Genomic DNA, 21,165 nt, shown 5'->3' on the forward strand with positions numbered 1-21,165 from the left:
TCCTCATACGCGAGGGACTGTGGTGGCGAGTCCACAGTCTCCTCTGTCTCGACACTCATCACATCCACCTCCTCGGAGGAAGATAGATGAAGTGTCTGGCTCTCTCTCCGGGGGAAGAAACCGCAGCGCGGGCTTCCGATCCCTGAGAGGGAGCCGTGGATCTAGCTGGATCCCTCCGCTAAATCCACCTGTGATCCCCACGACAACAGTCTACGCTGTGCCTCGGCAACAGCGGGACCGCTGCCAGCGGGATCGCGAGCCTGGGCGCTCTCATCAAACACAGCCAGGCGAGAGCGGAGCATACGCAGCGAGAGTAACTTGCAGTCATGACAATCAACCCCCTCGAGAGCTGACCATGCATGCTCCTCTAATAAACAAACAACACACAGATTGTGTGTATCCCCCGCTGCCAGATAGCGTGGGCAGGGAGGAACACAACGTCTGTAATGCCGTTCGCTCGCCATAGACTTTTGCTTAGACTTTGACATTTTCTTTTCTTTGAATGCTTGTGGACTGACAGACAACAGTAAATAAGACTGACACATACACAGAGCGCTACTGAAGAGCAGAAGCTAACTTGTGCTCTACCGGATGCGCTTTTAAACTTCCTGGTGCTCACGTCACCCTGCTCATGACGTCTCGCTGCTCCATTGGACTGATTTTACACGTGCTTCAGAACGCGGTCATGCCGGGGAGTTCCCAAAGCGATTCTCGATGCAGCTCGAGTTCCTGAAGGGGGAAGTTTATTTTTTAAGAGTGTATGATGCCAGGTGTGTCACATCAATAATTGTTCTCAGGATGTGTTGTAACCATTTATGCTTGACATCATTGACATCCAAGCACCATAGCTGATTTGAGGGCTGTGATGAAAGGGGAAATTTGCAGTGAATTATTATGATTTACTTTCAGTGTGTTTGGAGCTTGACATGCTGTACATGGCTACTGACCTGCTGTTTTATGAAGAAGAGCTGTGCGGAGCTCCTTCAGAAACTCTCCTTTTGTGTTCTATAAAAAAAAAATGGCGTTGGAACTACAAGTTGAACAAATTATGACTGTATTTAAATTTTTGGGTGAACTATTCTTTAAGGATCAAATCACTGTCTTTACTTCCGCCCAAATTAACTTTCATATGAGTTTTTGTGGTCAGGGAAGAGTTAACCTCTTTTATCTCATCACAAAGTGCATTTTCAGGTTATAACATGCCCTGATATTTGATCTAATCTCCTTTTTTCGACCATCTGTTTATTCATTTTTGGTTACACACAGAGCAAGTTAATGTTGATCAAGACTCATATTCTAGATGGGAAACTGAGGGGGGCTAATGTGCCCTTGTTATGTCTAGAGCCTTCTGTTTTTGTGCAGAGGTATGAGCTCTCATCGCTGTTTGTGTTCTGTCTGATGCTTTCTACCGCTCAAACTCATACTGTACATCTGTCTGCCAACCAGGTGGGATGTTGCTGGAATGATGTTGTCATAGCAACAATGAAAATAAAGAAGAAAAATAAGATAGACAGTGAACAGCAGTGTAAAATTCCTTTCCATACTTTCACATGCTCGAGAAATGGAGCAGGTCAGCTGGTGCAGGCAAATGAGAGGAGGATTTAAGGACACAAAAATTTGAGATGTCAGTATGAAAACAGCTGTGAGTTGATAGGAATGACAAGCAATGTAATAATAAAAAAAGTTGTTCTGGCTATAATAGTTACAAGAAGAAAGAAATGACATGGAAAGTTCTTCTAAATTAATGTTCAACTGTCTTTTATAAGTCTGGTTAAGGTCACAAGCTATGTTAGAATGATACAGAGGGAGAAATTGAGAATAATGGCTTGTTTGAAAGAGGGGAAAAGGGTAATGTTGTCGCAAAAGAAGTGATCAGACCAACTGGTATAAAAGCTTCCTTGTTAGGATATAAAATGAGGGAAAGAAAGCACAACAGAGGGAAAGAAAAAGTGCAAATGGTCTCTCTATGACATACACAGGGTGGCAAGTAACTTGGCATGTTTTACACTGTTTTTAAACTCGACTGAAGAAACAGGAAGTTATTAGATTGGAATCATTGTGTCAACTGAAAGGAATTTCATTACACTTCAAACATTGAAATAAAACTGGTCATATGTAAAATCAGCTCTCAAAATATGCTTCTTTACATTCCTATTATGGTATGCTGCATTTGATATGATGCAAACAGCACTTCCCTGTGGATTTACAGTGTAAAAAAATCTGTACTACTATTTCGGTCGAACATTCTATTGAGAAAACATCTGCAGGATGGAAAATGACATTGCTTTAGTAGGAATGTCGAACATTAGCAGTTGAGCGTTACACATGTGTTTGCATATCATCCAGATGGGCAGAGGTGATTTGACATTCCAAATGACTTGGTTTTGTCTGGCAAAGAGTGTGGCAAGACACAGCAAGTCCACTGTGCAGAGCAGATACATCTAAAATGCATTCTGGGTAGCGCTGCCAAACATTAAGTATTTTCCCACTCATAAAAGAACCCTTGTGTGAGCTTATTTCTGTGGGTAAGTACGTCTGTACACTTTCAAAAGGGGACATTTAGGCTCTAAGAACTGACTGGCTAGTTGGCTGGCAAAAAACGCAAATGAGGAGGAGAACGGCAAAGAGAGAAGACAGCTGAACTCAGCTGCACTCAAACTGAAGTATTCCTAGCATGAACATGAACACGGTAGCTGTTCAGGGGCTACAGTGAATACAGAAGCACTTTTCAAACCATTTCAAAGATTATCACGTTTTTTCAAAGTTGACAAACAGTGGTGCTAAAATCCATATAATATTGAAATGATTATACGATTAACTGATATGTACCACTTTAATTCTATATATGTATATTTTTACAAATGCAAACAATATAGTACAAAAATAAACACTTCTGAGGGCACAGTGAATACTGCCATTCATATGAAAGAAGATTCATATCATCTTCATGGTGATCAACTTGTACACAAGTACAACATTTCCAGATTTAACGATGCTGGAGCCATCATCATGAACACCTTCATCACAGCAGACAAAACATATGTACTGTATGTGCAGATTATAGCAGAAATATTGTTACAAATCTGTACTGCTAGTTGAAATTAATAACTGACTGAAACTACTTATTGAGAGGAACATTCATTGATTATAAAATTGGAATTGAAAGTACTTTAGTGGTGTTTATGGAATAGTACACACTCTTTGATGTATAGTGTAACTAAAATAGGTATCCTGAGAAATCGCACCCCTCTCTGTGACAAACTTGGCTGTTTAAACATTAAAACAGGCTGGCTGTTAGACATCAATGTGTAACTGACCAAAGGACTCAGTTTGAGAATTTGGATTGCTTACATAAGGTTTGCTGATATGTCATTAGTGGGCGGGATTTTGGACATGAGAGGCAGTCAAATTCAGAAGCTAAGGCTGGTGGAAGTTACCAAAACAGATCATATCACTTACAGTGCCTTTAACTTGTGGAATGTCAGTGGTGCCAAAAAATAGCCCTGGACTCTGGGTAGAGCATTTGAAGAACTATAATTTCTTCTCGTCTTAAATGGGAGCAGCGCTTACAACACCCCAATGTGCTCTTAAATTCTGTAGTGCATAGAATTTTGACTGAAAGAGCTTAATTTCAGCAGGTCTTCGTTGGCATACTAATCTGTCGAAAACATCAACATTCATTGGAAACCAAAAGGATGGTGGTTCGTCTTACACATTGAAAGCTTAAGCTCCATTTGTCAAGAGTTCATAGGTACTACTTTAATCCCATGGGCATTAATGTATGTGAGCAAGACTTTGGCTCTTCTCTCAATCACATCAATGAGTTTTTCAATGCCTTGACGGCCACCCTGACTGTCCCAGTACTGCTGGTCGAGAAATAGCGATTGCAGGAGCTTTTCCCTGAGACGCTGAGACCTCAGCACTGACACAGACTGATCTGGTAGCCTGAAAGGGAAAAAGTATTAAAGGAATATAGTAATGCACTCAAAAATTATTAAAACAAACTAAGTTTGGAGGAAATAACCACATTTAAAAAAAAAAATGTACAACATAAAATATCATTTATATACTGTTTTAACAACCCCCTAAAACTAAATTGTATTGCTAACAGACATATTAATACCCAGCTGTAATGCAGATAACGTGCAAGCAGTGATACTCAAACACAGCAATGGCCCATCATTTTTATTTATTTTTTTGACTTATGTTATTGCACAAGTGAGCTTGCGTTCCCAGAGGTATCACATTAGCAGTATTGCCAGCAGAATCCCTTAGCTCAGACAGCACGTGTCAGATTGTTGGCGTATGTATTTGCTTACGTCTTCAGTGCTGTTGTGGAGGTGTTGGCTTACTGAAAGGCCAAACTTGTGGCCTCACAGAAATGAATTCTTAGTTGCAGTCTTAGCTGCAGCAATTACAAACCACCTCAGATTGTCCAGTAAGAGCGAGAAAAGAGGATGCCCAAAATTATAATTTATTTAAACCATAATGTCTATGTAAACCCGATAAACTGTGGACTTGTAATTTAATCAAACAAACTGTAAGGAATTATTTCTTTGAGTTTGTAAGCTTGAATTTTCAATTAACTATATCTTTACAACTGGCAAGACATTTTAATTGAAAGGGAATACAAGTATGTGTGAATGATCTGTTTTTAAAAAGAACATTTGCATAGTATCTCTGCGAAATCTCTGTCATTTTTGACACAAATGAAAGATCAAGTGGTCATATTTGAACATGTGAAATAGGTCTGCTAATTTTACTCACTCTTTGATTCCCTCTAGTAGCCTGAAGTTCAAATTCCCCTCATCTCGGTCAAAGTAGCCCTTGTTGTTGAAGAAAACCAGGTGGTGTGGGTCATGTTTACGGTGGATTATGTGTGTCAGCTCTATGCCGTCCTTGTCTCTACATTCTTCATGGTAACCAAGCTCAACACAGGTGTCCTCTGGGCGAGGCTTGAATCCACAGCAGTTTTTATCTAGACGTTCATAAATCTGAGAAGAAACACAATCTTTTTGCTTTAAGGATTTAAATTAAAATAAACAAAATGTTTTACTGAACAAATGTTACTTATCAACAAAATTACAGTTTACGCAGAACAGCAACGCAGAAAGATGATAGTGGAGCACCTGCAGGAGGAAATCAAAGACTACAAGCTTGCTCCATTCGTGATGGTGGATGCTGGTGCAGCTCCACTCTGGTTTAGGTATGATGCCCCGATGCCAGCACTTGTATTTGAGAGAGGTTTGGTATGAGCCCCAGTTCAACCTCTCAGAGGGTTGATCTACTACTGGGCTTAAAGAAGGATCCCACAAAACCACTGGACAAGGCTGACCATCTGAAACAAGATGAATATGTATACATTCACTAAGTCAGCATCAGTCATACTTGCTTTGTCAATAGCTCATGACAGCTTTTGATGACACTGAAATGGCTCCCCATTACAGTAGCCCCAGAAAATAAAATGCATGCAAATTTCATTGCATTAGGTGACAAGTAAATGATGCTTTTCTCAGAAAAGCATCATTTACTTTTTCTCTTTTAATGCCAATTGGTATTTACTGACATTTTAATATATTGATATTTTGTTATCTAATGCAATTATACATTTTTAACTGTGATGTATGTATCCAAATACTATATTCTTTACTAACTTAATCCAATGTTAAATACAATGTAGTGTCTGCAACTAAAATAATTAAAAACAATAAAACATCAAAATAAATATAAATCAAATAGAACATATATAAACAATGACAAAAATAAATATAAAAGGTTTATGTTTGAATAAATACAAATGCAAAGGAAAAAATAGCTACACTATAAATGGGGTAGAAACAATTTGGTTACACTTTACTTGAAGGGGTGTGCATAAGACTGACATGACACCTTCATAATCATGACATGACACCTACATAATCATGACATGACACATGTCATGAATATGAAGGTTTTTTATTCATGTTTATGAAAACTGTCATTAAGTGTCATTCGCTCAGTTATGTAATTTTTAATGCAAAGATGACATTGTTTGAGATGTCTTTGTTATGGGCTATGGTTAGGGGTAAGGGTAGGGGTAGGGTTAGATTAGGGTTAGGTCAAATAATGTCATATTTGCATTAAAAATGACATAACTGAGCGAATGACACTTAATGACAGTTGTCATAAACATGCATAAAACCTCCTTCATATTCATGACATGTGTCATGTCATGATTATGAAGGTGTCATGTCAGTCTTATGCACACCCCTTCAAGTAAAGTGTTACCACAATTTTCACTCAAAACATTTTTAGCAAATTTCACAAATAATTGCAAAGAACTGGCAAGTAACACTGAATTAAACTTTTACGTTTCTGAAGTAGAAAGGCTGAAACAGTATTTTCTTTTGTTTTATTTACAATTTTTTTTTTTAAACAGTGTACACTTACCTCCAAGAGAGTGGAATCGTCTGCTGACAGCTGGCAAAGTTCTGTTCAGTCCCAAAATCCTGTCCAGATGAAAGGCGAACACCTCACTCATGTCCAAGGGTCGCTTGACAATACCGCAACATTTACGACACTCATCAACATCGTCCGTGCCATTTGTCGCACTTTTAAACAAAATTAAAGAAGAAAAGCCCCCAGGTGCCACTTCATCAATTTGCGTAATTTTACTATCGGCTAGAAAGCGCATGGCAGTGATATCGTCATTGCTGAACCATGGAGGAGCTCTTTCACTGTATATCCTTATGGATGAATAGCCAGTGTCACTGCCATCAAGCTCAGAATATCCCAGTCGTGTGTTAGCGGTGGTTTTGTGTCCCGCGTCCTTCACTTTACCCTGCTGTCTCACTTTAACTTTCTTTCTCCGGAGTTTGGGTCGCACTGTGCCCCTGATGATGGCCGGTTTGTGTCGCTTAAATTTGAGCGTTATATACACCACATTAGACCTGGTCGGGCTCACAGATTCATTCACCTCCCCATCAACGGGGTCCTGGTCAGTTTTACTCTGAGAATAAACGCTATTTCCAGTCCACAGATCAGGACGTTTGTCCTGGCGAGTAGACGCACGACTGACATGAACGGTGAAAAACAAATAAACAAAACACACAACAGCAACAATCAAATACTTCCTAGCGGCAGAATATTTCCAACAGTTGCAGACTTTCAAAAACGACACGGACAAATAAATCAAAGTGTCCCCGACATTTCCAGGACGCGTCGAATGCGTATCCATTGGTACGAGTGTCTGCGCATGATTAAGTCGATTTTCTGTTATCCACGTTGGAATAGTGTTCGTTTCGTTTTCATGTTGATGGCACACAGGAGCTCCAGATGATCCGCTCAGCGCTACCGCTCCAGCATGAATGAGACAACTGTCCCGAAGCCGGATCAGCTGAGATAACAGTCCCAAATGAGAAAGAATGTCGCTTGTCCTTACGCCCCACCTACAGTGCAAACGCGAGAGACTAGAACGCTGTCATTGTAAACTACGCAGAACTAATAGTAACCATTTCCACGTAATATGTATTTTTGATTAGTTAGCTAGCCCTGCTGAGTGGGGTGGGAGCTTCTCAAGTTGCACTACTCTTGCTGGAAAACAAGTTTCAGAAGGGTTTTAGACACTTTTCTGCTGGTCTCACTGGAAGCACATGTCTGACCTAAACCATCTGACCACTAGCTTGGCCCAGCTGGGAGACCCTCTTAATTCAGTTAACTGTCTTAGGCTGGTTTATTTTATTATTTATTTTTTATAACAGTTGCTGATAAATTACAAAAACAGGAACACTCAGGTCTGTCAGGAAGACCTTAAAATGAATTACAATAGCATATTCCACCAGGAAGAATTTGCCTGTGCACACCTGCCTGTAAACAATGTTGTTTTTACATGTTCTGTACTTGAATTTACTGGTGTAAATACAGGCACAACACCACTACAAGTGTAGTCATTTAAGTACATCAGGAACGTATTATTTCAAACTGTAGAGCTTTAGACTGTACTCTACACTATATGCACATAAAAGTGCTTGTCAAGTCTTTGTCAGTCTGTCATGACAATTCACTGGTCAGAAAATATAGGGACCCTCATGAAAAGCCTCAGACACAAACGTGCAAATTACATCAAGGGCTACTAAGCAGCAGAGGCCTTATGCAAGTGATAAGACTCTTCAAGGACTGCAAAGTTTGGCAGGAACATTGTTTTAAAACTTGATCCACCATTGCCATCTTGTGGTAACATAACATACAGACTCAGATCTTTGAATAGGCAGTTAACAGGGAGCCTGCCAGGACAACACAAGATGCCAAAGCAAACAGCAGCAAGTTCCCAAGTCCCTGAGGAAATAAAATCAGTTTGTTAGAACGGCCTAAACAGAAGTTGATTCTGCTTTTTTTATTTTTTATTATTACAGGTAATGAATCAACAGCAAAATAATAGCAATAGTTCCAATAATACATTACACAAACTGATCTCTCAACACATAAATACTCCTATTCAATTGGAAAAAGTGTCAAGCTAGGTCATGTCAAAATGTCCTCCGAAACACAGAATGAATACAAATAGCTTTATGTTACCTACTTTGACCTCTTTAAATACCACACTTCCCCACAGAGCAGCTACTAAGCCAAAACCCAAAATAGAACACACTATCATTACATCCAGACATATGTGGCTAATCCCCACATCAGGCCACTCAAACAATCTGCACAGAAGATCTTACATGAGGAACACAGGAACACAATATTGAGCAGAAAGGTAATAGAATATCGGGGGGAATATTTTATAATCGCACATTTATAGTGGTCAGTGGTTAAATGTACACTGTATGTAACTCAGTATAGTAACAACTGTGGTGGAATTACAAAACAACATGGTACTTTCATTTAAGTTAAGATAAAGATGATGCAATGGAAGGCAAAATTAATTACCAGGTAAGATGGCTCTGGGATAAATCCGAGGCCTGTTCTTCATGACTGCACAGTAAGCAAGAAAATACACTGTGCTCATGAGGAAAATACCACTGTAATGGGCAAATCAGTAGTCAATTTCTGTAATGGATGGCAAAACATGTTAGAATAGCCCATTAAATGCTTTTTAACATAACTGTTTAATCATGCTTACACACATACCATTCTGACTGGATCCAGTGAACATACTAGACTTGGTTGTGGCATATAGAAAGCGGGCACAAAAGAAGAACCATAAAGGACACCTGAAAATATGGTCAAGATGCAGCCACTGTAACAAGAGGATATCATGGAAAATAAATATTCCATAGATTTGATCTTTATTGTCCAGAGATTTCACAATACTAGAATCTAAAGCTGAAAAGACCATAGATGTAAATATAAAAATAACTTAAAAATGCATTAGGAAAAAAAAAATCACAAACAAGTGCAAGAATATTTTAGCATAGAAGCCATCAAATTCAGATTTTCCAGTACAGTGTTGATGAACTAGAAGTAGACAAGCTGCAAAAAGAATGGAACTTGGAGGGCCTACAAATACTTACAGCGCTCTCTTGCTCTTTGGTGAAATTGTGTCCACCCATGAATCACTGGGGCTTGCGCTGTCTGGATTCAACCTCTAAAGACAGACGTGTGAATTCACGTACACACAAAATCTCAGCAAAGACTTGTGTATCCAAGATAAAAATACACAAAACAATATTCTGCATAACGTCCAAAAAGCTCTCAATGTGGAAAAGCCCTTTCAAACTTACCCTACACTCTAAAAAATGTTGGGTTGCTTCAACCCAACTTTGGGTAAAATATGGACTAACCCAACCGTTGGGTTACATTTTTAAATTACATTTTTAACCCAAAAGTTGGGTTAGTCCATATTTGACCCAAAGTTGGGTTGAAACGACCCAGCATTTTTTAGAGTGCATCATCAATCAACAAAGGCATGGATTCAGTAGATGTACATTTCTGAACATCACTTTTCACAAAGAAGAATATGATGGCACTGAAACAAAGACATGATTGTGTTACATAAATACTGATCCAAAGGGTTCTCTCTCACAGTAAATAAAAGCTAAGGATGTTTTTATTCCCATATCCCATAAAATCAGATAGAACTGTGGATCCAATACAATGTGACTTCAGGTCTTAGGAGGAGATTTATCCCGCATTATGCAGTATATTGCATTTTCAATTTCAGAGAAACTTTTAGGCGAGCAAGACAACTTTGATCTCTTTGATCTCAAAAGGATCTCTGTGAGGTGTAACTCCTAAGTGAACTAGAAATATTTTCAGGATGGACATACTGTCTAAAGCAGTGTGCCTGCAGCATTTCCTTTCCACTGGTGTGGGTTTCGGCCCTCCTTTTGTGGACTTAAAAGCACCTTCTTTATTAAATGAACTCAACATTACTTTGTAAAATTTCAGCCTTCATTAACCAATGAAACATCCTCTTAATGGTCTACGTCCAAATACTACGCACACAACTAATGCTTAATGATATCACATTGTCTGCTCTCTGATTACCTTAGCAGACAAAGACCAGCTCCACAATAATTGAGTATCGGCTTGGATACTTCCTCTGGATGCAGACCAAACCAGCCAAACTTCGAAAGGAATTAATTAAGAGGTTAATTCACCTCTGCCTTTAATTAAAAACATGGATAACACTTTACAATAAGGTCCCATTATATTAACCAACAATGAGCAATACATCAGTTACATTATTAATCTTTGTTAATGTAACTTAATCAAAAATGCAACTGTTTATTGTTAGTTTATGTGAGCTCAGGTCCAATAATAATAAATATTAACAACTTTTTATTTTAATCATGTATTAGTAAGATAAAGATTAATAAATGCTTTAGAAGTACTTTATGTTGTTAGTCCAAAAGTAAACTAATGTTGACAAATGGAACCTCAATCTAAAGTGTTATAAAGAAAGATTTAAAAAAAGTACATTAAACCAATGCAGCACAATACTTCTGAGAAAAAGACATTTCAAATAAACATTCAGATCACAGAACTTGTTACTTGATATTACAGATGAGCTAAAGTTAAAAAGAAGCTCAACTAATATTAAAAACTAAACTCAAGTCAAAATGATCTGTTATCTGACATAAACTGCTTAACATTACATATTTAGCAATGACTTAAGCTGCATCAAGCAAACGTTCTCAATATTTTCCAGATGCTCATGTCAGCAACTAGCCTGGGCCAGCATGGAAATCCATGTTCCAAAGTTTTACATCAGAAAATTCACTTCATCCCTAGTTAAAACCCTTTCTGTCAAACATCAGTCCAGGTTACCTTGAGCTTGCCCATCCAATTAGCAATCCACTGGATCCCCAAAGCAAAATTCCAAGTCCAAAGCCAATAAACTTCACAACTGGGACAGCTGTTATATTTCCTGAGAGGTAAATCTGTTTTAAATAACATCTGTACATATTATACATGTTTATTCACTCACACATATATGCTTTACTTTATGCTTTTTATAGTTGTTCAAATGTTGGTTTGGAGGATAAGGGTTAAACTCACCATCACCGGTATCAATTGTTTTAACAGGAATGAAGTAACTTCCATACAACAGCACCGAAATCACACATAAGTGGTGTCTGTACTATTGGTTTCATTCGAGGACAAGGGCTCTAGGTATAAAACAAAACTGAAGGTTGACCACACACTTGTTGCATTCACCAAAAAAAAAAAAAAAACATAACTGTCTGCAGTACAGCAACTGTTGACTTTCCAAGCACAGCAACTTCAAAGCCCACACACCCAGAGGTGTAATGGTATCATAATGTCAGTTAACAATAGATCAGTCAAAACATTTAACTTTGTTTTTAATTTTTAATATTTAGTCTACCTTCAGCTGATAATGTGCTACAGCATCTTACAACAAAAAGCACAATTACAGCTAGTAAAGCCATCAGTGTCCTCCTGTTCCCCTTCACTCAGGGTATAAGCACTACATTTGTTATTGTGGCAAGTGGTTTGTTGTAAACCAGGGCCCGTATTCACAAAACATCTTAAGGATAAAAGTAGATCATAACTCACTAATTTAAGAGAAAATCTTACAAATAATGGGCATGTCAATCCAAAATGTAGAAAGTTTTGCTCTAAGAGTATTTCACAAAGTGTTTTAGCTCTAAAACTAGCTCCTAAATCTGTGAAATGTTAGGAGTAGTGAAGAGGACTCCTAAGTCGCTATAAGACCAAGTAACTGAGGGTATAAATGAGTATAAAACAATGAAATTTTGGGATGAGTTTTTGCTTTAAGTTGAACGTCGTTTCCAAACAGCTCCACAAGATGGAGATCACGTTCCAACTTGTTTTGATTCCACCACCCTTGCACAGAAGGAGGATGGTTAGCCAATCACATGATGTTTGGCCTGCAGCATCCCAAATTCTGAATATTCAAAGCAGAAGAGTACCAACAACACTGCTTATTGCTTAATCATTGAGTGAGCGAAGAGCAATAATAAAATGCATCTCCTTTTCTGAGACATTCTGAATGTCTTTTGGAATGTTAAAATGTTGTTTTTATATGTTGAACTAAAGCAAATAGAAATTAGTAGCACACTTGAGTACTAGAATTAGTAGGCAGTGAACGATTCTTGACATAATCTTTTTTTTTTTTTTGTATAATCATCTGACTATTTCTGCTTTAGTTTCAGCAATTTAACTGCCATAAATGTTCTGTCTCTGCAATGTTGTCTATAGCAGACGAAAGACCACAGTGGAAAGATTCACTATATCAAAAGTGTCTCGTTGCCATGGAAACTGAGGGTAAGATAAGGACATGACAGTAAATGAATGTATTTTTGTAGCAAATGAAAACAATCTCTAATGCTCAACAAGGCTGAATTTTTTTATCAAAAAGAAATATTGCAATTTTAAACAACAGCATGATCCTTCAGAAATCCGTCTAATATGCTGATTTGGCGCTCAAGAAATATTTTCTATTATTTTCAGTGTTCAAAACTGCACTGTTGTGCTGCATGTAAATATTTTGTGGAAACCATGATTCATTTTTAGGATTCTTTGATGAATAGAAATAACAGCATTTATGTGAAATAAAAATCTTTCTTAACATTATAAATGTCTTATCTGTTATTTTTGAGGAATTTAATGCATCATTGTTGAAAGAAAGTATTAAACAAAAAATCTTACCGCCCCTAAACCTTTGAATGGTAGTGCATATATTTAATTTTATTCTCTAAGGTTATAAAGTGCAAGCCAACAGTGGCCTGAGAAGCAGAAAAAGCACTCTCCACTGAGGAGGTGGAGGTTGCCCCTCCCAAAGCACATGAAGTACGCATTAAGGTAGATCCATGACACTATATTTGTCATGTTAGGCTAGATATAAATGTAGACTTAAAATTAAAAGACAACTTAAAAATAGGCCTGAGAGTAAGAGAATAACCACATATTTCTTGAATATTTCTTTCACATATTTCTTCTCCATTATTTAAAATTACTTTTAAAATGACTAATTCATATTTGTATTAAAACTTTCTTTATTGTGCTCTCAAAGGGCCAAGTATTATTTTATTTCACTAATATGAAGTATTTTCTCTTTTCAGACAGTAGCATCTGGAGTATGCCACTCAGATTGGACTTACCTGTATGATGTTGCTAAAACGAAGCCATGGTCTTTTCCTTTGATCCTGGGAAACGAAGGGGCTGGAATTGTGGAGAGTGTTGTCCCAGGTGTCACAAAGGTGTCTAAAGGTAAACCAAAAAATCCATCATAAACACTTTTAATCTTCTTACTTCTAACAAGATATGAAATGTGTATACTGTAAATGAAAGTTCTTCCGAGATACATGAATGTAGAAGTGTGTAAGCATTTCAGAACACTTTATTTTAATATATCTGCAGGAGATAAAGTCATTCCTTTGTTCCTGCCACAGTGTGGACAATGTGAACACTGCCTGAGTTCAAAGACAAACCTATGTACAAAAAACTGGTTAGAATACTACTACTACTACTACTACTACTACTAATGATAATAATAAAATCACTATTTATTTATTGTAAATACTATGTAATTTTTAACATCTGCTTTTGAATAGAGATCAACTGTAGTTTTCTCTCCTTCCCAGGGAGAAAACTCAACAGGGTGTTCTTGAAGATGGCACCAGTAGGATCACCTGCAAGAATCAGCAGATTTACCAGTTTATTGGTATCAGCACCTTCTCTGAATACACTGTCGTGCCAGAGGACAATGTCACTAAGATTCACCCAGACGCTCCACTGGACAGAGTCTGTCTGCTGGGCTGTGGAGTGTCTACAGGATATGGGGCAGCAGTGAACATAGGCAAAGTGTGTGTGATGTCTGACTTCCACTGGAATATAAAGCAATATGTAAAATAGAAATAACATCACACCAGCATGTAGCGTGTGTTATATTTTTTGGCATTGTCTTCTACAGGTAGAATCTGGCTCTACATGTGCGGTGTTTGGTTTGGGAGCTGTTGGACTGGCAGCTGTCATGGGATGCAAGGCTGCCGGTGCTTCCAGGATCATTGCCGTTGACATCAACCCAGACAAGTCTGAGATTGCCAAGACTTTTGGAGCAACTGAGTTTGTGAACCCTAAAGACCACAGTAAACCCATTCAGGAGGTGCTGAGGGAGCTGACTAATGGTGGCGTTGACTTCTCTCTTGAGTGTGTGTTCCAATAATCAGTGTGTATTATTATTACAATATCTGTAAGTTTATTAGTAGAGCTGTAATTTTCAAAAGTATTCTAACTTCAGTGTCATTTATATAAGCAAGTCAAGTTGCCATGTAGACGAAAGTCATTTACTGTATGTGCCCTGTGGTTAATTGAACTATTACAATTTCCTCTGACCAGAGGGCTGCTGTGGAAGCGTGCAGACCTGCAGGGGGGATCTGTGTGATTGTGGGTTGGATTGAGGTGAACATTCTCTGGCCCCCCTGGATATCCTAGGAAGAACTCTGAAAGGTACTTATTTTGGAGGTAAATGCCAGGTCAACTTTCCCTGTATTTAGTGTAGTGTGAGCTGTTTAAAGTGAAAAATTAATAATTTGACAGTAATGAACCTGTTGTTCTGATTGACAGGTTGGAAGAGTGTTGAGGCGGTGACTTGTTCAAGACTATATGAGCGGGAAGCTTCTGCTGGATGAGTTTGTGACACACAGACTGACTCTAGATCAGGTTAACCAGGCCTTTGATCACATGATCACTGGTAAAAGGTCAGTTTTTTTTATAAAAATATTTTTAATTTATTTAAATAAATTCATATATTATATATTCAAATAAAAATTAATTATTTCACAGTACATATGGTATTGCACTATTATCTTAAAGTCGTGATGAAACTAAAGTAGCGACAGATCTTTTCTTCTGTATTGTGACAGACATCTGAGTGTAACAGATTATTGAAAAAAAAACATTTTGATTGTGGAGGGGCGGGGTTTAAGTGGACTAAACAATTTGAGAAGTCTGCCATTTCACAGGAAGATTGAAATTATAAATGATGAGATAAAACAGAAACATACATGACACTCAACTCATTCAAGGAACATGAATTAATTATTCAAAATAAGATCTATGACATACATTTATAAAATACATAAGGTGAACTATCTCTCTCTCTCTCTCTCTCTCTCTCTCTCTCTCTCTCTCTCTCTCTCTCTCTTTTTATTGTTCTCTCTCTCTCTCTCTCTCTCTCTCTCTCTCTCTCTCTCTCTCTCTCTCTCTCTCTCTCTCTCTCTCTCTCATAAAATACATAAGGTGAACTATCTCTCTCTCTCTCTCTCTCTCTCTCTCTCTATTTATAGTTTCAAATCCCACGATAGAAAGTCTGTAGGCATGAAACATGCAAAAACTTCGATAATTTGTTAATCTATTTCTCTCTTTCTCAGTATTCGGACAGTGATTGAGATGTGAAATGGAGATGATTCTCAATATCCTTCAAACAACTCAAGTACTTTTGGTGGGTTCCTCTACCTCTCTAACGGCCATGCACTATCCAACTGAAAGGCATAATCGATGTCATAAGTGTGTTATTTTGACAGTTAAATGTCATTTTGAACATTGCAGACTAATATAAAAGACTGTTTTACAATATTTACCAAGAAAAAGATAGATAGGTCTATATTTAGACAATGATTATCTTCTGCTAATCCAAAGGTCCCGTTTTACTGCCTGTATGTACTGGCAATAGCACACAGGCACAGTGAATGAAAGGTACAGAAGGAAAGGAAAAGTCACAGAATAAAGCATTGCTTGTTCTTTTTGTTTATTTTCTCAAGGAGAATACAAGGACCATGTCTGTTATGATCAGAAACTGTTCCACACAATAAAGCCAAGTTTGTTGAATTTGATTTGGTTGTATCTCTTCTCTATTAGCAGCAGATGGCAAGCTTGCACTGCAAAACATCCTTATTTACGCCATTTATTTTCTCTCAATGTACACTGTACAGCAAGAGTATCTATCCTTTCTGTGTGCCTTGAGACACACAGTGTAAAATATCACTGGTCTAAATGTTATTATTTCTTTTAGGCTTACAGTCATTGAATTACCCTTAGTTAAGTGTTGCAAATTTCCATTGGGCTTCAATACATGCTGATCATAATTAAAACTTGTTTTGCTTTTTCCGAGGTTGGGAAGAGGGAGGTTGACACATAGTTATCTGTGGGTCACATGCAAGCAGGACTTTGTTCAGTTGATTTATTGGCCAATCAGCCAGTAACATGTATTGAATAATCATATAGCAGCTGTGCACTAGTACAAAGTACCAGTACCAGCAGGTCCTCTCCCAAGCCCTGACAAAAAACAGCTCTTCGTGTAAGTTATTAATAGCATACAAACATTTGCAAACTGTAAATCTGTGCATGCAGTCATCTGCTTTACTGAATGTGTTTTAAATAGGGTGAACTAGTCAAAACTACATTTTAGCTTTGAGGGATCTCACAATCCACTAAATGTAAATTAATTTGAAAATGTATTTGTGTAGTGTCAGTATAACTATTAGGCAATGGTTTATACCTGAACTGATCTTTAAGATAAAGTTAGTTTTTTTTTTTTTTGGTAATGTTTAGGAAATGTGTACTGTTTACAAAAAATTGTATTTGAAACATCACCATTCTGCTGTGAAAAGTGTTGCATGCTTGTAATGTAAACTTGAATGAATACAACACATAATATAGTGCACTTGCATACTTATTGCTACACCAAATAGGGGTGAGTACCACATATGATACCATCTGCAACGTCATGCCTGTGTGCACAGATACACATATTAGTGGAATCTAGGCTTTAACTAATGTATGATATAAAAAAAATGCTTGATGGTAATCTATCAGAATAGCTTTAAAAGAGACCCACTTTAAATGAAAGCTACTGTCTCCTTTCTAACATGTTAAGCTAAAGTGGGGTGGTAATATGCTCTCACAAATATTTGAAATATTGCAACAAAGCATGTATTTTCATAATTAGCCATAAAATTAGCATATTAAAAACCACAATATGTTTTTCATATTTTTTATGATATTTTATACTACTACTATTAATTTAAAACACTTTTACATACATCATGTTTAAATGCAATGTTAGAACCATCAAACATCTTGAAACAGGCCATTCTCAAACCTACGCTGCCTATATACTGTTTAATTTTTTGCCAATTTTGTGTTGCTAGTGCCTTGTACAAAAAGAAGAGAGAGAGAAACTTTAACACCAGTTCTAGCATTTTAATTGTCATTCATGTTCTTTTAGGAGCCTGTTTATAGACAGAATTGGAAACAATTCCTTGTATTAAAAGTGTGTGGTTACCATGGAAACTGAGGGTAAGGTACGGACATAAGGGGAAGACAATCCTCAAATAGTTATCATCAAAGAATGATTAATGTTTTTTTTAAGACTATGAAACAAATCACATTATTTTTTTTCCTTTTTTCTTTTTCTCTAAGGTTATAAAGTGCAAGGCTGCAGTGGCCTGGGAACCAGGAAAACCATTATCCATTGAGGAAGTGGAGGTTGCCCCTCCCAAAGCACATGAAGTACGAATTAAGGTACAGTAGGTCCATTACACTTCATTAGCCATTCAAACAATCTGTTTAAATAGAACACTTTTATAAACTTGAACTTATGTGTAGATATAACATGCATACAATCTGTTTACATATAACACTTATATGTAGACTTGCATAAACACTTTATTGTGATGTTGTATTAATGGAGAGGCAGCATTTATGTGTCAGACTAATGACTATCAGTTGACCTACTATGTCAGATAGTAGCATCTGGAGTATGCCACACAGACTGGACTTTCTTGCATGAGGTTGGTAAAACTATGAATCCCCAGCCCTTTCCTGTGATCTTGGGACATGAGGGGGCAGGAGTGGTGGAGAGTGTTGGTCCAGGTGTCACAAAGATGTCTAAAGGTAAACAAAAATTCCACCATGGAAAGGTTTTTATTTATTTTTTTTATTTACTGTAAATAAATCTGCTTTATTTTTTCCTTAAATTTTTGCTCTAATTCAAAACACTGCACTACCATTAAACCATTTATCTATAGGAGATAAAGTTATTCCTCTAGTTGTGCCACAGTGTGGACGATGTGAACGCTGCCTGAATCCAAAGACAAACCTCTGCACCAAAAACTGGTGAGTTAATGTTACTTACTACTGAGTGATGTTTGTGTGATTTCTTTTCTTTTTTTTTTATGTGTGTTTGTTCTTCTGAACTCAAGACTATATTCATGAGGTGGGTGAAAAGAAAAAAAAAGCCAATTCCATTTAGACCCTCTTTATTTCCTAGGAAGAAAACTCAGCAATGTCTTCTTGCAGATGGCACTAGTAGGATCACCTGCAAGAATCAGCAGATTTACCAGTTTATTGGTATCAGCACCTTCTCTGAATACACTGTTGTGCCAGAGGACAATGTCACTAAGATTCACCCAGACGCTCCACTGTACAGAGTCTGTCTGCTGGGCTGTGGAGTGTCTACAGGATATGGGGCAGCAGTGAACACAGGCAAAGTGTGTGTGATGTCTGATTTCCACTGGAATATAAAGCAATACGTAAAATAGAAATAACATCACACCAGCGTGTAGCGTGTGTTATATTTTTTGGCATTGTCTTCTACAGGTAGAATCTGGCTCTACATGTGCGGTGTTTGGTTTGGGAGCTGTTGGACTGGCAGCTGTCATGGGATGCAAGGCTGCCGGTGCTTCCAGGATCATTGCCGTTGACATCAACCCAGACAAGTCTGAGATTGCCAAGACTTTTGGAGCAACTGAGTTTGTGAACCCTAAAGACCACAGTAAACCCATTCAGGAGGTGCTGAGGGAGCTGACTAATGGTGGCGTTGACTTCTCTCTTGAGTGTGTGGGGAATGTGGGAGTAATGGTAAGTTAGTGTGGAAAAGCAAATGTCTTGAATCTTGTATCTAGCAATACTTTAGGGTCAGAGAGGTCTATTTCAAATTGCAAAAGCAAGTCAAGTTACCACATAGTCACATATGTAAATGATAGAACTGATATAATGACCAATCAGAGGAATCTTACAATCAGAGGGCCGCTGTGGAAGCATGTAGTCCTGCAGGGGGAGTCTGTGTGATGGTGGGCTGGACACAGATGGGAGAACTTACTCTGGTCGCTGAGGATATTCTGCTAGGAAAATCTCTGAAAGGCTCCTATTTTGGCGGTAAAGCATACCTAATAAATTTAAATGCATTTATATCTTATGATGACATTCTAATGTATATGATGCAGCTGCAGTACCAGGTTGTTGTGATACAGAAATTACACATAATCATTTTAGTCATCTCTAATTTTACTGTTCATTAGTGGAAAACACCTGCAAATAATTAATATTTAACTTCTCTGTTCTTCCTATCTGATTGACAGGTTGGAAGAGTGTTGAGGCAGTGCCCAAGTTGGTTCAGGATTATATGAGCGGGAAGCTTCTGCTGGATGAATTTGTGACACACAGACTGACTCTAGATCAGGTTAACCAGGCCTTCGATCTTATGATCACTGGAAAAAGGTCAGTTCTATTAATCTACTAATGATCTTGTATTCTGCCAAGAGCACAACAAAGCATTGCTATCACTGTATGCCTGACATTTTTCAGTATTCTGGCATGGTCATAAACCACACACATTAGTCAAGAGGATAAATTCTTTGTTATGGTGTCTAATAATTATTTGAAGCAATATAAAAAAGCGAATATACGTAACAGTAATTTTTATACACATTGTCATCAGTTCAATGTTATAAAGAAAGAGTGGGATTTTGGGGGAATGCACACACACACACACATGAGCTTGGTCCAGGCAAATATCAGGCATTTACCCTGCCAAATGTGTAGTCAGCGCCGTGCATCATTCCGACTGACATGACAGCCTCATAAGGAAAATTGACAAACAACGGAAATGCCAGCATAGGTAAATATTGCTGAGCAAATATAGCCTGGAAGAGAAAAAATGTCAAAGGGGCTGAGTTGCCTTCCTCAATATTTAGATGGGGATCAAAAGATTTCTCCTTTATTATATTTAATGTGTGTGCGGGTGCACCTGTGTGTCTGAATGTGTGACACTGCTAGGTGGTGGTGCAGTAATTCCTAGTGCCAAATAACTTTGGTCACAATGCAGATCTTCCGGTGATCATAAGAACCAATTTTTGTGCATGCTTTAGCCAATATATTATCTCTATAATTTCAAATGATAGCCTCGAGGATGAAGAACCTTCCTCTACAAAATTGTGTCAGCAGTGTACAGCAGACTCTTTCATTTTAACCAAACTGTAGTTAGACACATTTCTACCCAGGTGGCCTAGGTGCTAAAAGATATTTGACAAACTGGTCAGACCATGTAAGATCTGGGCCATAATCTAAAAAGAGTGTGACTGTGAATGACATTACGCAAATTGAGACAAATCGCATGATTCATTTGATCTGAATGTAGAAAAATCCATTTGTAATGTCTTTGAAATGTAGATGTATTTATGTCAGTTTACTTAGTAATGGCAGTGATTTATGTGCACAGGTAAATCAAGATTTGTCAAGACAAAGACTTTGCCAGTTGGTATTCTTCTCATGTGGAAATTGAACAAATACAACGTCATTGTGTGTATGAACAACTGAGTCAAGATTCATTATATATATGACTGTCTACTTGTCTAATGTCTAATGTTCGTTTGGGCATAAAATTCAGTTTTGGTTGTCTGTATTCTTTGGCATTAC

The 21,165-nt window shown here is 37.7% G+C and overlaps 2 protein-coding genes and 2 pseudogenes across 3 annotated transcripts in view; 2 read left to right on the plus strand and 2 right to left on the minus strand.

Annotated features, from left to right (window-relative positions):
• Positions 1–2,800: 2,800 nt before the first annotated feature.
• Positions 2,801–7,379, minus strand: LOC107662956 (protein FAM198B-like). Its single transcript, XM_016453092.1, has 4 exons — positions 6,430–7,379; positions 5,130–5,338; positions 4,768–4,994; positions 2,801–3,945 (listed from the first exon to the last, which is right to left on the minus strand). Exons 1-4 carry the CDS (start codon positions 7,214–7,216, stop codon positions 3,738–3,740), a joined length of 1,431 nt encoding a protein of 476 aa, XP_016308578.1. The 5' UTR covers positions 7,217–7,379; the 3' UTR covers positions 2,801–3,737.
• An 850-nt stretch (positions 7,380–8,229) lies between these two features.
• Positions 8,230–11,387, minus strand: LOC107662949 (transmembrane protein 144-like; annotated as a pseudogene).
• Positions 11,388–12,745: 1,358 nt separating this feature from the next.
• Positions 12,746–15,864, plus strand: LOC107662950 (alcohol dehydrogenase class-3-like; annotated as a pseudogene).
• Positions 15,865–16,708: 844 nt separating this feature from the next.
• The window catches only part of LOC107662955 (alcohol dehydrogenase class-3-like), a 4,969-nt gene continuing 512 nt past the window's right edge, over positions 16,709–21,165 (plus strand). Inside the window, exons 1-9 of one of the 2 annotated variants that reach the window (XM_016453089.1) lie at positions 16,709–16,765; positions 17,696–17,771; positions 17,890–17,991; positions 18,213–18,363; positions 18,498–18,585; positions 18,740–18,959; positions 19,069–19,329; positions 19,494–19,626; positions 19,830–19,968. In XM_016453089.1, coding sequence (XP_016308575.1) covers positions 17,754–17,771; positions 17,890–17,991; positions 18,213–18,363; positions 18,498–18,585; positions 18,740–18,959; positions 19,069–19,329; positions 19,494–19,626; positions 19,830–19,968 — 1,112 coding nt within the window. In that variant the 5' untranslated portion in view covers positions 16,709–16,765; positions 17,696–17,753. Of the gene's footprint in view, positions 16,766–17,695; positions 17,772–17,889; positions 17,992–18,212; positions 18,364–18,497; positions 18,586–18,739; positions 18,960–19,068; positions 19,330–19,493; positions 19,627–19,829; positions 19,969–21,165 lie in introns of those variants that run through there. The other variant, XM_016453090.1, reaches the window with a different exon arrangement.

This window comes from Sinocyclocheilus anshuiensis, unplaced genomic scaffold, assembly GCF_001515605.1.
Source record: "Sinocyclocheilus anshuiensis isolate Anshui unplaced genomic scaffold, SAMN03320099.WGS_v1.1 scaffold1783, whole genome shotgun sequence".
Taxonomy (NCBI): Eukaryota; Metazoa; Chordata; class Actinopteri; order Cypriniformes; family Cyprinidae; genus Sinocyclocheilus; species Sinocyclocheilus anshuiensis.